General features: G+C 38.9%; 1 protein-coding gene across 1 annotated transcript; it reads left to right on the forward strand.

Annotated features, from left to right (window-relative positions):
• Positions 1-422: 422 nt before the first annotated feature.
• Positions 423-3613, forward strand: LOC140819130 (uncharacterized). Its single transcript, XM_073179142.1, has 4 exons — positions 423-666; positions 750-1259; positions 1497-2202; positions 3466-3613. The coding sequence occupies exons 1-4, from the start codon at positions 423-425 to the stop codon at positions 3611-3613; spliced, it is 1608 nt and encodes a 535-aa protein (XP_073035243.1).
• Positions 3614-17585: the final 13972 nt, after the last annotated feature.

Consider the following 17585-nt stretch of genomic DNA (forward strand, 5'->3'; position numbering starts at 1 on the left):
AGTTGTATATCAACTAAGTTGGAGCCATCATCAATCTCAAGAGATTGATAGGTACATTTCTTAACACACTATGAATGTCATTTTTTGTTTATTGTATTTGCTACACACTATCCTCATGGTGGCCGAAATTTTTCTTGTAAAAATCAAAATTTTTAACTTCCGTTGCGCTTCCGGTCACCGTAACCGATCCCCTTTCAAGTATGCCTCCTAGACGAGTTATTTACCGCCCGAGGGGGTGCTGAAAGCGAGGCTGATGAGATTCCGAGCCGTTATGAGGATAGAGGTCCACCGCCACCTCCTCCACCACCTGATGTGCATACCCAGATGATGGCGGGTATGACTCAGTTCTTCGCGCAGCTCGCGGGGAACAATGCTGCAGCGGTAGCTAGGCCGCCTAGACCCGAGCTTATTGTGAGCGGTTCATGAGGATGAACCCGAAGGAGTTCACTGGGACGTCTGATCCCATGGTTGCTGAGGGATGGATTAAGTCCCTAGAGGTTACTTTCAGATTTATGGAGCTGGAGGATGTTGACAGGGTCCGCTGTGCGAGCTATACTTTTGGAGGAGACGCCCGTCTTTGGTGGGAGGGCGCATCTGTAACTCTGGATCTAGCTACTCTCAGTTGGACGCGCTTTAGAGAGGTATTGTTCTCTAAGTATTTTACTGGTGACGTGTGTTCGAGGTTGACCAGGGAGTTTATGACCCTGAGACAGAGTGACATGACTGTTACGGAGTTTATTCGTAAGTAGAGAGTGGTTGTCACTTTGTACCCCTGATCGCGAACGACGAGGTTGCCAAACTTAGGCACTTCATGGATGGATTGCAGTCGATCTTGCGCCGTGATGTTACGGTTGCTGGCCCTATGACATATGAGGTTGCTGTCTCTAGAGCTCTTACTGCAGAGCAGGATCAGAGAGATATCGAGAATGACCGCCAAGGTAAGCGGAAAATTCAGGCGCCCCACCGCCCTCCTCAGCAGCAACAGCATAAGAGGACTTTCCATGGCCCATCGAGGAGCAGAGGGCAGCAGCAGCAGCAGCAGCAGGGACGTGTGGTCCCAAGGATGCAGGAGTACCCGGTCTATGCCAGGTGTACACGCCGCCATACCGGAGTTTGCATGTATGGCTCTGGGAAGTGTTTCAAGTGTGGCGGTACTGGCCATTTGCTAAAGGATTGTCCTCAAGGGACATTACCTACTCAGGGCAGAGTGTTTGTACTCCATGTAGCGGAGGCGAACCCAGGGACTATGCTCTTGACAGGTATCTTAAATATTTAAGTTTGTTTTTGGGAAAATTTTAGCATATTTAATTCAGCATTTTGGGATTATTTGCTTTGAATTATTGGGTTATAAGATTTGAAGTTAGAAATTGTGATAAGATTGCATGTTCTATTCGGGTTGTTTTGAGAATCTAAGTTAGAAGAACTTTGACCTTTGCACGTCTATAGGATTAATTCTGGTAAATTATTGGATTTAGATAAATATTCCAATCTTTCAGGAAGAATATTTATAGGCGGAGCTTCTACGAACGCCTTGATTGATTCAGGTGCCACTCATTCATTCATATCTGAGACCTTTGTGAATTCCATCAAGGTCAAGACGATTGGATTGGATGTGGCGTATTCTGTGGTTATTCCATCTGGCGAGGAGATGGCAGCGACTAGCGTAGTACGAGACATAGACCTCGAGCTCAATGGAAATCTTGTCTATGCGGATTTGATCGTGCTGCCAATGCCAGAGTTCGATATTATCCTTGGGATGGATTGGCTGCACAAGAACAGAGTACTTATTGATTTTCAGCGGAGATCTGTTCTAGTCCGACCACTTGGAAAGAAGCAGTTCCTATTTGAGCCTCACAGGTACTTTAATTTGCTTATCATGATATCTTGTATTCAGGCTAGGAAGCTCATGAATAGGAGTTGTCGAGCATTCATTGCGACCATTATATCTGTTCCCGAGGTCCCTAGCCAGTCAGTTGCAGATGTCCCAGTTGTCAGGGACTTTTCAATCGTTTTTCCCGATGACTTCTTTGGTAGACCACCGGTACGAGAGGTTGAGTTTTCGATCGATCCTATGCCAGGTACCGTGCCTATCTCTAAGGCGCCATACAGATTATCACCGTCAGAGATGGTTGAGCTCAAGAAACAGATTCAGGAGCTTCTTGACAAGGAGTTTATTCGCCCGAGTTTCTCTCCATGGGACACGTCTGTCTTATTCGTGAAGAAGAAAGACAGATCTATGACGCTTTGCATTGACTACCGGGAGTTGAACAGGGTTACAGTGAAGAATAAATACCCACTTCCGAGGATCGAGGATTTGTTTGATCAGTTGCAGGGAGCCTCAGTATTCTCCAAGATAGATCTGTGTTCCGGATATCACCAGTTGAGGGTGAAAGATGCCGATACTTTTAAGGCTGCTTTTAGGACTCGTAATGGGCACTTCGAGTTCTTTGTGATGCCGTTCGGTCTGACGAATGCGCCGGCGATCTTCATGGATCTCATGAATCGTGTATTTCAGCCGTATCTTGATCAGTTCGTCATTGTATTCATAGACGACATTCTCGTCTACTCAAAGAGTCAAGAGGACCACGACAGGCATCTGACCGCAGTATTGCAGACGTTGTAGAGGCAGCTTGTGTTCGCTAAGTTCAGCAAGTGCGAGTTCTGGTTAGAGAAAGTGGCGTTCCTAGGCCACATCATATCTAATAGTGGCATTGAGGTAGACCCAGCGAAGGTTGCGATAGTCAGAGATTGGGAGGTTCCGTAGAGTGAATCAGAGATCCGTAGTTTCCTTGGTCTAGCAGGATACTATCGGAAGTTTATTCAGGGTTTCTCCTCTATCGCAGTTCCACTCACATCATTGACTAAGAAGAATGCTAAGTACGTGTGGAGCAATGAGTGCCAGAAGAGCTTCGATTCTTTGAAGCAAGCTCTTATTTCAGCGCCGATCTTGTCCATGCCTTCTGGCCCCGGAGATTTTCTATTGTATACCGATGCTTCGAAGCTCGGTCTAGGCGCAGTGTTGATGCAGCATGGGAAAGTAATAGCGTATGCTTCTCGTCAGTTGAAGATCCACGAGAAGAACTACCCTACTCATGATCTTGAGTTAGCTGCTGTAGTATTTGCCTTGAAGATTTGGAGGCATTATCTATACGGAGAGAAGTGTCAGATCTTTACTGACCACAAGAGCCTCAAGTACTTCTTTACGTAGAAAGAGTTGAATATGCGTCAAAGGCGTTGGTTGGAGTTAGTCAAGGATTATGACTGTGACATTAGCTACCATCCTGGTAAAGCTAATGTAGTAGCGGATGCTTTGAGCTGGAAAATCGCAGTGATGGCTCATTTGACAGTTTAGAGGCCTCTTCAGAGTGAGATTCAGAGGTTTGATCTAGAGATTTATACTCGAGGTAGAGTTCCTCGTCTATCTACCTTGACGATTAAGTCTTCTTTATTAGACCGTATTTGCAGCGGTCAGTCATCTGATGAGCAGTTGGCGAAGTGGAGGCAGAGAGATGCGGCGAAGGGCAATATTTTGTACACAGTGAGTGATGGCATTTTCGTTATCGAGATAGGATATGGGTTCCTAGCAGCGATTCTATTCGAACAGACTTATTAATTGAGGCACATATGTCCCCGTACTCTATTCATCCTGGGAGTACGAATATGTACAAGGATCTGCAGATGTTATATTGGTTGCCTGGTATGAAAAGAGATATCCGGAGATTTGTATCCGAGTGTTTGACTTGTCAACTTGTGAAAGCTGAACATCAGAGACCAGCCGGCTTACTCAAGCCACTTCCCATTCCCGAGTGGAAGTGGGAGAACATTAACATGGATTTCGTGGTTAGTTTACCGAAGTTGGCTAGAGGTTCTAATGTTATATGGGTGATTGTTGATCGTCTTACCAAGTCCGCGCATTTCTTGCCTATTAAGACGACTTTCTCCAATATTCAGTATGCCGAGTTATATATCCGTGAGATAGTCTGATTGCACAGTATCCCAGTTTCTATTGTTTCTGATAGAGATCCGAGATTCACTTCCTCATTTTGGAAGAGTCTGCATTCAGCAATGGGTACGAAGTTGTTGTTTATCACAGCTTTTCACCCTCAGACAGATGGTCAATCAGAGAGAGTTATTCAGATCTTGGAGGATCTTCTCCGTGATTGTGTCATCGATTTGTCAGGGAGCTAGGAATCAAAGTTTCCATTAGTGGATTTTACCTATAACAACAGCTTTCAGTCGACTATAGGTATGGCTCCTTATCAAGCACTGTACAGAAGGAAGTGTAGATCGTCTATTCATTGAGATGAAGTAGGCGAGAGATCGGAGTTAGGACCAGAGATCGTTCAGCAGACTGCTGATCTAGTAGTCGTAATCCGTGACAGGATGAGGACTGCATAGAGTCGACAGAAGAGTTATGCTGATCGGAGGAGGAGAGATCTAGAGTTTGCCGTTGGCGACCATGTTTTCGTGAAGATAGCACCGATGAAGGGTGTCATGAGATTCGGAAAGAAGGGGAAGCTCAGTCCGAGGTTCATCGGACCATTTGAGATCCTCGACAGAGTTTGGACATTAGCATATCGTGTTGCTCTTCCGTCGAATCTGGCTGGAGTACACAATGTGTTGCATGTGTCAATAATGAGGAAGTATTTAGCGAACCATTCTCATGTGTTGAACTTTGAGCCGTTGCAGTTTTCTCCGAACTTGTCTTATGAAGAGAGAGCAATGTAGATCTTAGACAGTAAGGAGAAGAAGCTTCAAAACAAGGTGATCAAATCAGTGAAGGTCAAGCGGCTTAATCATTCCGATGAGGAAGCTACTTGGGAGTCAGAGTCAGAGAAGCAGAGTCGCTTTCCAGATTTATTCGGTGAGTTCTAATTTCGAGGATGAAATTTTATTTAAGAGGGGGAGTGTTGTAGTACCCGAAAAACCAATATGTGTATATATGTGCATAATTTCTATTATTTAATTTTAAATGGTTATTATTTTAAGAAATTTTTTATTTAATTGCATTTAAATCATTTACGTAATTTTTAAGGATTTTTAAATCGCGTATTTCAAATTTTAGTTTTTTAGATATATACGCAAGACCGGACCGGAGATAGGAAATCGGAGATGAATTTTATGATCCAAAAATATTCCTAAATTTATTCTGAGCTAAGAAGTAATTTATTTTGACGAAATCAAGTGGATTTAAGTCTAATTTAATTAATTAATCACCAATTTAATTGTAGGCTTCTTAATTCATCGAGATTATGCTTAATTAACCTTTTAATCAAGCTTATCTAGCCTAGGATTCTACCTAGCAAAACTTAAACAAATCCTACAACAATTGGAAAGACAACTCTCGGTCAATTCCACTCCACACAATCCCAACTTGACACCATTTAACTCCCCCAACAAGAAAACAAAGGCCACCCATTTATCATGCATGTTCCCCCCGCCCCCCAACTTGACATCATTTACTCCCCCATGCAACAACTTATTTGACCACAAGCCTTCACCACCTTCTTCGCTCCACCTAGCACGTAATTATCAGAGTTATGAAGCTCTCATTCTCGCCCAAGACAGCAGCAATTGCAAGGTTTCTTCATTTTTGTTGCCGTGTCTCCCGGTCCGACGTATCGTGTTGTTTATTGTAAAAAAAACAACCTAAGGCATGTATATACGTTTATTTCTCTTCAATCAAGTCATATATTTATTTTTAAACATTACATGTACATGATTTTATTAGAAAAACCGAAATAGGACAGCAACCATGCACAAAAATTCTATGCAGATTTTTCGGCTTCCCTTGTGTGCTTCACGGGTTGGCTTGTTTTTTTGATTTCAGGGGTTGGCTCGGTTCCAGGCAATTAAGGCTGCTTATGGTCATGTCATAGGGTGTGTTAGGAAGGGATTAGTCCATTGTTTTAAGTCCCTTTCCCCCCAACAACACTGAATGGACAGCAACTCTCCATAGTGCAGATTTGAGTCTCGAATTTTCTTTGTTTGTTGTCTAAGGTATGTGTTCGAACCATGGCTGTCCTAGGTGCTGTAGCCATGGTTAGAATCCTTCCTTAGAAGGTCTAGACGTGACCAAGATGACCTTTCATGGCTTGGTTCATGGTCTCATCGGTTTTTAAAATAAACAAGACAAGTGCCCTTTCGGTTTTCATTTCTGTTTTGTGTGAGTAGTTTCGGTTTTGAGGTTGGGGGTGGATCTTGGTTAGCTTCTAGCCCTTAGCCATGGTTCACAAAATACCTCATGATGTTTACATCATGCCATGGTTGATCATATGGCCACTGTAATAATACATGACAGCAAGAACAAGCAACACTTCCCACGGTACAACTAGCATATGTGTTCTCGGGTGAAGCTTTGGATTGTTTTGGGTGGTTTCTTGGATTGTGGTTGGCCTAGGTCCCTTAGCCATGGTTCAAGCCATACCTTAGGATGTTGGTAAGAGGTTCTGGTCGGTGGTTCAAGCCCCAATGGCCAATAGCCTCGTAAATGAAGCAAGGAAGCACAGCAGCTGCTGCTGCTGCGTTTTTTTGACTGCATCTTGAGCTTCGATTCAGAGGCTTGTTTCGAGTTCGTGGTTGGCTTTTAGCCTATGGCCTTGGACTGGACAGTATCTTATTGAGTTAGGAAGGTCATGTTTTTGGCCTTCGTGATTTGGTCAAGTTTAGAGGTCGTACGAGAATTTACGGTGCAATGTGCCAAAGTGACTCTTGAAAGAGCGTTTCATGATTTTGGCCTGCATGCACAATTTTCGTGTATTACATTCCTTGGTATATATTTTCCATAATTTTAGGTGTATTTTAATCATGAATAAACGATGGTTCGCTATTGGTTCAGGTTGGTACGGAGTCATGGTTAGTACTAAGTTTTTTGGGCGTAATTGTCTCGTTTTTAGTTCGATTATGAAGTGTTGGTCAAGTTGAGATTATTTGCATATGTCTCATCGTAGAACTAGGTCGCAGCGAGCCTGAGAACGATCCAACTCAATTGGTAAATTAAAACAGGATAATAATTATATTACGTGCATAAAAATAGAAAATGTTTATTTTGAGATATATGCGATATGTCTTGTGGCCATCTTACGCTTATGGGATTGCTTCACCCGGTTACTTACGATCGGTTTACGATTATGTATGGGTACGAATATCCAGTCCAAGGGCTGGGATGATCTCTACCACCCACTATACTGTGGTTTAGTCTGATCAGACGTGCATGTTATGTTATGGGCCACTTGCGTAGACACATTATTTCTACCAATAATTACGATATGATATGTTATGACAGAGCTCTATCAAGCAAAGCTTTTACGTATGATTTTCAGATATGCACGTATTTATAATTACTCATGATACGATTTTCACGTTACGCTTTACGAAACGATATTTTTACGTTGCATGCAATTTTATGATATATTTACTTGTTATTCACGATATATGCATGTTGGGTCTTTAGACTTGTGGGGACCCGGACGCTAATCATGTTCTTAATCATCATTGGGACTAAATCAATTATAATAAACAGGGTCTAAATTTTTTTTTTTAAAATGCGGAAGGTAATGGCATCAAACTCCTATACATATCAGTATAAAAGTATAAATCTGATAAAATATACAATCATACATACTCAGGTTCAACAACTACTATCAAGTGTTTAAACCCTAGCTCTAGTCCAAGTCCGGTATCACCACTCTAATCTCGATATGTCTTCACCTCTGTGACCCTGTACTTGCCCCGCCTGTTGTCATGCACACATACAAACAAGACAACAGCCGGATAACTCCGGTGAGATATAAATATCCCAGTATAAACAATGTATTAAATGCAATCATATAAAACATATATAAAAGCATAAACAAACATCGAAGAATGTATCTAATCTGACTACATGAATCAATGACTCGTGATCTAATCTTATCTTATCTCAAATCTAGGGATCCCAATCTAATTTAGACTTTGGTATTCGGTATCGAGTGTCTGAGATAGAAGTCGATCTACATCTAAAGCTCATCGATACACCGTAAGTCTAGAGTCTTATCGGTTCTGAGAAAGACTCGGCGGTTCTGCCCTAGCTAGGCTGATCTGCCCTAGACTCGGACTCTGACTCTGTTCTAAGTCAATACATTAACATATCAATCTGATAATCTGCAAATATCAATGCAATAAAGTAAAGTATGTGATTTAGGGAAACTCAAGTCAAACCTAACTCGAGTTGTGCAATCCCGAATCAACATTTATTTATACCTTTCTTGCTGTCTTTCTGAATCTGTCGAAGTCTCGAACACAAGGTCTGTCAATACTCAATCTGGCAATGACAATACCGATATTCTGTATCAATATTCTAATCAAATCACAACATCTCTGTTTTATCAAATTCTGACGGTACAACCGTACAATCTTGCGATACGGATAATACTATATCAGTCTATATCAATTCCAAACGTTTACAATCAACCACTGTACCAATCTGATATCAATTCTAGTCAATTTCATTCTGAAATTCATAACAATTCTATATTCAGCTCGTTTCTTAATCTGACTTCGATTCTACACTGTCTAACATGTCAAGAATAACATATATGACGTGTATTCAATTCTAACAACATCATAATTTCAAAACATGTTAAAACGTACTAAAACTTACGTCCAGTTGTAGTCTGCGTTGATAGGAACACAGTACCGAAGTCGGAATTAAAATCTAACGGACGGATTTCTCACAAAAGGCGTAAGGATTTTTCACAAAATTATTCTGACCCTTTTCTCGTTCTTTCTCCTCAATTCTGAAGGCATAATACGTATATATATATCCTCTTGCATGTATTGGAGACGTGGCTCATTTCCACACTTCCAGGCGGCGCTCGAGCGGTGCAAATCTACCGCTCGAGCGCGGCATGTTCTGTCCATGTTCTTCCGGATTGCACCTTTGGCGCTCGGGCGGTCAAAAACTACCGCCCGGGCGCCAAGTCTTCTGCCCGAGACAATTTCTTGATGCACACTGGCGCTCGAGCGGTCAGAAATTACCGCTCGGGCGCCAGACTCTCTGCCCACATGTTATGTAATTCACATGCTTGGCCCGATTGGTCTCGTAATAGCCCTTTAATAATCGCATTAAATTAGTACTCCATACTCATCTCGATTAAAATCTATAATCGTAATTTAACATGATATAAAATCTTGGGCATTACAAGACTCACTAGACTTGATTGATGTAGGTACTGACGATGCAGAGGCTGAGGTCGGGGACCAGTAAGTTAGCTCGAATCGGCGGTAGTACGAACCCGAGGACCTCACGTTTAGTTATTCAGCCTAGTACTGTGGTTTAGTCTGATCAGGCGATTTATGTTATGGGTCACTTGATTTGAAACATGCCTCTATGCAAAATAATGAAGTTCATGTATGTTCAAGTAGGTACAAGTAAGCAAGCATGTTAATAAAAAGTTTTCACGTTATGGCACATCTAAGTTACGCACGTATGTAAGTTCAAGTTTAAGTGCAATTTCAAGTTTCAAGTATGTATGCTCTATTTTAAAGTTGTGTGTGGTTTTATTACGTATTATTCGCTACTACAAGTTTATACGTGTTGAGTCTTTAGACTCACTAGACTTGATCGATGCAGGTGAGAATGTTTTCGAGGAGACAAGGGGTGGGGATCAAAGAGCAGGCTTGGACTGAGCAGGAGGCTAGACCGGAGGACCGCCCATGTTTTAATGATATTTGCAATGTTTAAATACTCTGATTTTATGTTACGGTTTGAGGTTCAAGCAAATACTCTTGGCAGACATTATTTTGAGATTTTTCTGTTGCAACGATTTTTGAGGATGAACAGTTGTTTTATCGAATTTTGAAAGTTTATGATGTATTTAAGAAAATTTTTAATTTTTCCGAAAATTTTAAATAGTAAAAAGTACGGTACGTTACAACTTATATTCGAGGAGTATAATTATAGCCATGTGTTTAATTTAATGTTAAAGAGTCTATGATATTTATATCAGACAAAGATAATAATAAATTAGGATAAACATCAAATATACTGGACCATGTGCCAGACTAGAGTGATATATTCCCATAAGGGATTGTTTCCAATTTAAATTTCTACCATCTCTTAAAGCTGTTATAAAGCTTTCTGGTAAACCTTCTAAAGTTAAAGGTCTAAAGGCAAGTTGTATTAAACCTACATGAATAAATCTATAATTTTTCTTAAAAGGTAAAATATCCTTATTATTTAATAATCTAATAACCATTTCTTCATTATAAAGAGGTACCTAAGATTATGTAGTTTTAACTACCTGTTTGAAACCAATTCTTTCAATTTAGATTCTATCTTAGAAATAGTCCATTTATTAATAAATCTAAATTTTCAGGTAAATCATATTCTTCATTAAACTGTTTTGAACAGTTTCTTTCATACTGAAAGTATTCATTGAATAAATGTGCTAAATTAATAACTAGACTATTTCCATGGCTCTAATACCATCTGAGGCTTGGAATCAAAGAAGAATCTGATACGTGGCATTGTTTTACCAAATGTTTCCTTATTGGCTTTTGCACACATGGAGCTTATTGGTTTCCAGCCTATATACCATCTTCAACTCAAACTGAGCTAAGAAAATGAGAAATTTAAATATCAGAATAATAATGAATATAAGTTTCTTATTTGGAACTTTTACAAAACATAAAGGATTTACTAAAGATATACCAAAGAAATTAAACAACCGAGGATTTTTACCGAGGGCCCAAGGAATCATAAATTCTGTAATAATAGTCTTTGGAAAGCCAAATTTAGAGATGGCTTACCTTTCTTATTTGCTGAAAGGGTTAGAAAAGTATTAAGAAAGGATGATATAAATATCTCTTATGAAAATTATACTTATGGTAAATTAATAAGTATCTGTATTCAAGAGGGTTTAGCTCTCTGTAATGAATTAAAATTAAATAATCAAATTAAAAGAAAAAATTTACTAGAGAAAAAACAATTAGGTAAATTTTGTGATCAATTTGGTATGGACCTACCTAATAAAGGTATGAAGAAAATTAAAGATAAAGTTGAAAAAATTTATAAGAGAATACATTTGTCTGAATGACAAAAAGAGAAAAAGAAGAAAAGAAAAGAAAGCCGTGATTTATGGAAAACAGAAAAATAAAAAAATAAATTAATAATTTGTAGAAAATTCAAAAATCTATGACATTATGCTAATCAATGTTGGGCTAAAAACAAAATTAATAATTTGTTGGACATGAATTTTATTGTGGCGATGATAGCTAAGACCAGTAGACCAGTAGACCAGCAGACCAGAACAATAGAATAACTTATCAGTAGCTGCTGATCTACTATAACTAAACCAGTAGAAAGGGATAACAATACAAAACCAGTAGAGAACGTTTTCTGACGTTGCTATCTTAATTGTTACCGTTAAAGAGTTCCTAGTACTAGTATTAATTGCAGCATTAAATACTATACGGAGTCATTTACTGCACTTTACCCAATTAAGTATAAAACAAGACTGATTGTTTTATAGCTTTTCTGCAGGAACTTCTTTCGGTAATAAAGCTGATTGTATCAGTTATCTGAAGACATACTCTGATTGTGAACGTTGAACTCAGTCGATTATATATACTTGGATAAAATCCTTGTTCGACACGACACTTCGCTTATTATCATTCTTCAAGGAACAAAGATTTTCTCTTATCAGACGAATATCAAAATTCCTTGAGCATTTAAAGTTCAACACAAAGAAAAGTAGCACACGCTTCATATCTTATATCTGATCTTTTGAAGATCATCTTGTGCTATTGATTCTTACACTCTTCACGATCTTTACATCATTTATACTTTGTCAGAAGAGTCTGTAATCTGAAAAGAGTCTTTTCAGAACTTTGTGTTTCGCATTTTTGTGAGTTGAGAAACTAAGAGTTTCAGTAGGCTGAGGTGTAAGTCCTTCTGAAGTGGGTGTGTACAAGAGTTGTACTGTAATATCCAAAGTCTTTTAGTTATACCTTCTGGAAACAGAAGAAGGGGAGACGTAGAAGAGTTTATCTTCGAACTTCCATAAACAACTGCTGCCTACTGTTTTATTGTTTTTCAACTACTTCATCAGATTGTTTCCGGTGAAAGTATTCGCACAAGATCAACTACTATCCTTAACAGGATTTTAGTACCTCATCAGAACGAAAAACGAGTAGAGTTTATTCACCCTCCCCCCTCTAAACTCAACTTCGATCCTCAACAATTGGTATCAGAGCAGGTTATTCTTGTTTGTGAAAAACTACAACAAATGGCACACTTCAGCAAGATCCCTATGTTCTCTAAAGAATATTTTGACGACTGGAAGATAAGGATGCAAGCTCATCTTGCAGCACAAGATGATGACATGTGGTATGTCATCACAGATGGTCCACTGAAAATCTTAAAGCCTAACACAGCTGTTGCTGTTACTGACGGTGCACCACAGATGGTCGAAAAATCAAGAAGTGAATGGACCAGTGAAGATAAGAAAAAGGCCAATCTTGATAATGTGGCGAATGATATATTGTATAAAACTCTCGACAAGAACACTTTCAGCAAGATTAAAATGTGTTCTACTGCAAAGGATATTTGGGAAAAGCTCATCCAGATATGTGAAGGAAATGAGCAAACGAAAGAAAACAAACTGTCTGTAGCAATGCAGAAGTTTGAAAATCTGAAAATGAGAGCTGGTGAAACTCTAAATGAGTTTGATGAAAGATTCAGCAGCCTGGTAAATGAGCTAACAGCTCTGGGTAAAGAGTATAACAATAGAGAAATAGCCCTCAAGGTGATGAGAGCTTTACCCAGAGAATGGGATGTTAAAACAATGGCTATGAGAGTATCCAAAGACTTGAACAAATTGGAACTGCACGACTTATTTGCAGATCTGAAAGCCTACGAGTTCGAATTGGAAGTGAGAAGTGGAGAAGAGCCTTCAAGCCTACCCACTAAGGCTCTTGCTGCTACTGCTACTGCTTTTACTGCTACTGCCTCTACCTCTTCTACTGCTGCTGCAGTTGTACCTCAGGCATTACCTGCTGTGATCATTGACAATACAATGGAGAAGACTGCTGAACAAATCAGTAGTGATGTTATGTCCTTATTTGTAAAGAAATTCTTCAGGTTCATGAAGAAGAACCATCGAACCTATCAGGGTCCCCATCGCAACCTCAAGAAAGATTCACCATCTGGTGATATGGGATGCTTTAACTGTGGAAAGATAGGTAACTTCATTGCAGATTGTCTAAACCAAAGAAGGATGACCAAAAGAGAAAGGATCACAAGAGGAATGACAAAAAGTCCAGAAGAGATCGAAAAGCGATGATTGCCGAAGAAAGAAAATCTAAGTGGGCGGACTCTAGTTCTGAGTCATCTGACTCAAAAAGCCATTCCAGTGATAGTGATGCAGAAGAAGTCAAATGTCTAATGGCGGACAATGACTCAACCTCGACACCTGGAGAGGTATTTGATTTTGACTCTAATGAATTTACACGAACTGATTTGATTGATGCACTACATGAAATGGTAAAAGAGTATTCCAGACTTTCTCAATCATTTGAAGAAGTTAAGATTGAAAATCAGAACTTAAAGAATCAGAACAGTAAGTTAACTTGCTTGCAAGTAGACAGCTGCAATGATTTACAAGTTAAGATGAGTAAATTAATAACTGAGAATGAAAGAGCCAAAGCAGATTACCAGAAGGTGCTTTCTGAAAACCAGAAGTTGTCGCTACTGGTGAATGCTTGGAACAAGTCTTCTGTTTCATTGGAAAAGATGAAAGAATTACAAAAACAGTCAGGAAATAGGAGTGGTCTCGGTTTTTGTAATAATGAAGGTACTTCTGAAACGAATATTAAGCCAACACTGGAAATATGCAAAGGGAAATACATTCACTTTGTGAAATCCAGCTTGGTACAGGAACCAGAAGTACCTACTGCTTCAGTTGAAAGGAATGTAAATCTGACGAACAGAAGAATGCACTATGGTCTGGGTTACGTTAAACCTAAGGAAAAAGTTGACCAGAGTTCTAGATTCAAAAAAGAATTCAACTCTGGAAGACAACATCCTATGAAGGTTAAAAACTACCAGTACTACAACTCTAAACCTGTTCAGAAGAGATACAGACTGGAAAACAGAAACAGAAGGGAAGAACAACATTTTGGTATGCATACTGTTAGAAATAACAGACCTTCTGTTGCACACACATCTTTGGATACCCGAAGTACAAAGTCACCAAGAATTGTACAAATGTGGGTTCCCAAAGGACTGATAAGGCTTGGACCCAAATAGATTTGGGTACCAGATACTAAAATTTGTGTTTGCACGAACAGCAGAAGGAAGAAGAAATCAGTAACTCTACATGGTATCTGGACAGTGGATGTTCCAGACACATGACTGGACAGAAAAACCTACTTTCTGAGATAGTGAGTTGTACTAGACCAAAGATAACTTTTGGAGACAACTCAAAATGTAGAACCATGGGTAAGGGTAAGATTATCCATGGTAACATCACTATTAATGACGTGTTACTAGTTGACAATCTTTGTTACAATTTAATCAGCATTAGTCAACTATGTGATAATGGTTATTCTGTAGCTTTTCAGAAGCATTCATGTATAGTTAAAGATTCTGCTGAAACTACTGTGTTAACCGGAAAGAGAGAAGGCAACACTTACAGAGTCTCCTGGAACTCAAATCATGTCAATACTCCTACATGCTTAGTTGCTTCTCTTAGCAATAAACACTGGCTATGGCACAAGAAATTGAATCATCTGAATTTCAAGTCAATCAATTATCTCAAGAAGCAGAATATAGTTAATGGATTACCTGACATTAATTTCGTTAAAAATCATGTTTGTTCTGCTTGTCAGCTCGGGAAACAGATAAGATCCAGTTTCAAGACCAAAGATAGCAAATCAACTTCAAGATGTCTGGAACTACTGCATATGGATCTATTTGGTCCTATTCCCATCATGAGCTTAGGGGGAATGAAATATACTCTTGTTGTTATTGATGATTTCTCTAGACTCACTTGGATAATATTTCTCGCAGGAAAAGATCAAACCAGTAGCCTTTTGATCAAGCTTCTGAAAAGGATTCAAAATGAAAAATCTACAACCATCAACAAAATCAGAAGTGATCGGGGTACTGAGTTCACTAACAAGTATATTGAATTATATTTGAATGAGCAGGGGATTCATCATGAATATTCAGCTGCCAGAACACCTCAACAAAACGGAGTAGCTGAGAGGAGAAATAGAACTCTAAAAGAAGCAGCTTTCAAGAATTTCAAAGTATATCAAATGGATGTGAAAAATGCTTTTCTAAATGGTCTTTTACAAGAAGAAGTATACGTCGAACAACCTCCAGGTTTTATCGATCATTTCTCTCCGCATCATGTATTTAAATTACACAAAGCATTATATGGTCTAGAACAGGCACCTAGAGTTTGGTATGACACTCTATCACAATTTCTTATTGATCATGATTTTACCATTGGAGCAGTAGATATAACTTTATTTACTTTAGTCAAGAATAAGCACATTCTTTTAGTACAGATCTATGTTGATGATATTATTTTTGGGTCAACTAACCCCAAATTATGTGCAAAGTTTGGAAAATTGATGCAGGATAAATTTGAAATGAGTATGATGGGAGAATTAACATTCTTCCTAGGATTACAGATTAAGCAATCAGAGACTGGAATCTTTATAAATCAAGCCAAGTACACCAAGGAGCTTCTGAAAAAGTTTGGAATTGAAGCATGCTCTGCTGCTTCTACTCCAATGAGCTCATCTATTAAGCTTGATAAAGATGAAAGTGGTATTCCAGTAGAGGTAACTCAGTATCGAGGTCTTATTGGTTCATTATTATATTTAACTGCCAGTAGACCAGATATCATGTTTGATGTTTGCATTTGTGCTAGATTTCAATCTAACCCCAAACAATCTCATTATATTGCTGCTAAACGTATTTTGAAGTACTTGAAAGGAACTCAAAATTTCGGCTTATGGTATCCCAATGATTCATCGTTAAATCTTATTGGATATTCAGATGCTGATTACGCAGGTTGCAAACTAGACCGAAAAAGCACAAGTGGATTTTGTCAATTTCTTGGTGATAGGCTGATATCCTGGTTTAGCAAGAAACAGACTTCCATAGCCACATCTACTACAGAAGCAGAATATCTGGCTGCTGGAAGCTGCTGCTCTCAGATGATGTGGATTCAACAACAGTTAAGAGACTATGGGATTCAAGCCTCTGAATCACCTATATTCTGTGACAATACCAGTGCAATTGCAATCACACAAAATCCAGTACTTCATTCCAGAACGAAGCACATAGACATCAGACATCACTTTATTAGAGATCATGTGCAGAAGAAGAACATTCGTCTGGAATATGTTTCTACTGATCAACAAACAGCAGATACCTTCACGAAACCCTTACCAGAGAATAAGTTTTCTTACTTTCGTAATTCTCTTGGTTTGATAGATTTAACTTGATTATTTTCTGTTAACTTAGTTAACTTTTATTCTTACTCGCTTACTTATCGTATTGAACTAACAGTAAGATATTTGCAGAAAAGCAGAAGGAAAGTCAGATACGTAAACTGGAACTTTATTAGAAACCATTTCAGTACATTACACGATGCAAAAGTAAAAACAGTAGATCTTCTATGCTATTTAACCCGTAGCGTTACATTTATCGTTTGTCTTCAATAATAGGAGCTCTTTGTTATTTGCTTGAAAAGTACTTCAACAGGAACAAGAGAAAAGGCCTAGAAAGAATCTAGCAAGCTTGGGTCTTGTCAGCACTAATGTAATTTTTAGATGCCTTACAGGGCATCAGAGAGGATTTCAGCATCATCAATCCACCAGCACTATCTTATTGCATTAGCATGCTTCTGGAAGAAATCAATGCAACATTTCAAACTCAATCGAAGCAAAAGATCTGCTTGACTGTGGAAACTACAACTCCAGGAATGTATTTCAAGGATCATTACGAAAATAATGATATTCTCAAACTTCTCTCTGAACAGTTTTGCTTCGACTCCTGAATCAAACTCTAACTCTCTTTTTACTTGAGTTTTCATTTTTTTTTTAAGTTCATCTGTTTAACTTCGTTCAAGATATGCAGGTATTTATAGAGGGAACAAAGACTCTTGTGAATCGCAAGATTGTGACTGTTCATTTTCAACGGCTCAGATTGAGAGATGGCCAAGAGTCACTTGTCGCAATTATGACCACTAATTAATTGCATTTACCGAGGGGGAACAGTAGTTTAGTCAGACTAAGAGTTTGACACCTTTTCAAAAAACAGAGAGAATGTTTGTCTTTTCGATAAAACTTCAAGTCTGCTGGTTTTTGTTAAAGTGTTTAAATATTTCAGCACCCTGAAACTTCCAGCAGACGTTATCATAAAATGACAAATCCTCTTCTGATTTTTTTTAGTAACCGTCTGGACAGCCTGCTCCTTTTCAAAATTTTCAAATCATTCGTATTTCTGACAGTTTCTGCAAAATTTTTCAAACATTCAACCAAGAACATACTGACACGTGTCTTTATGTTTATTTGACGGCTGT

The sequence above is a fragment of the Primulina eburnea genome, chromosome 18 (genome assembly GCF_022965805.1).
Source record: "Primulina eburnea isolate SZY01 chromosome 18, ASM2296580v1, whole genome shotgun sequence".
In the NCBI taxonomy this organism is placed as follows: Eukaryota; Viridiplantae; Streptophyta; class Magnoliopsida; order Lamiales; family Gesneriaceae; genus Primulina; species Primulina eburnea.

Coding starts and splice junctions, on each gene's coding strand:
- LOC140819130 (XM_073179142.1), top strand. CDS start 423: ATGAGGATGAACCCGAAGGAGTTCACTGGGACGTCTGATCCCATGGTT. Junction 667..749: donor GTTCTCTAAGTATTTTACTG/GTGACGTGTGTT, acceptor ATTCGTAAGTAG/AGAGTGGTTGTCACTTTGTA. Junction 1,260..1,496: donor AGGGACTATGCTCTTGACAG/GTATCTTAAATA, acceptor CCAATCTTTCAG/GAAGAATATTTATAGGCGGA.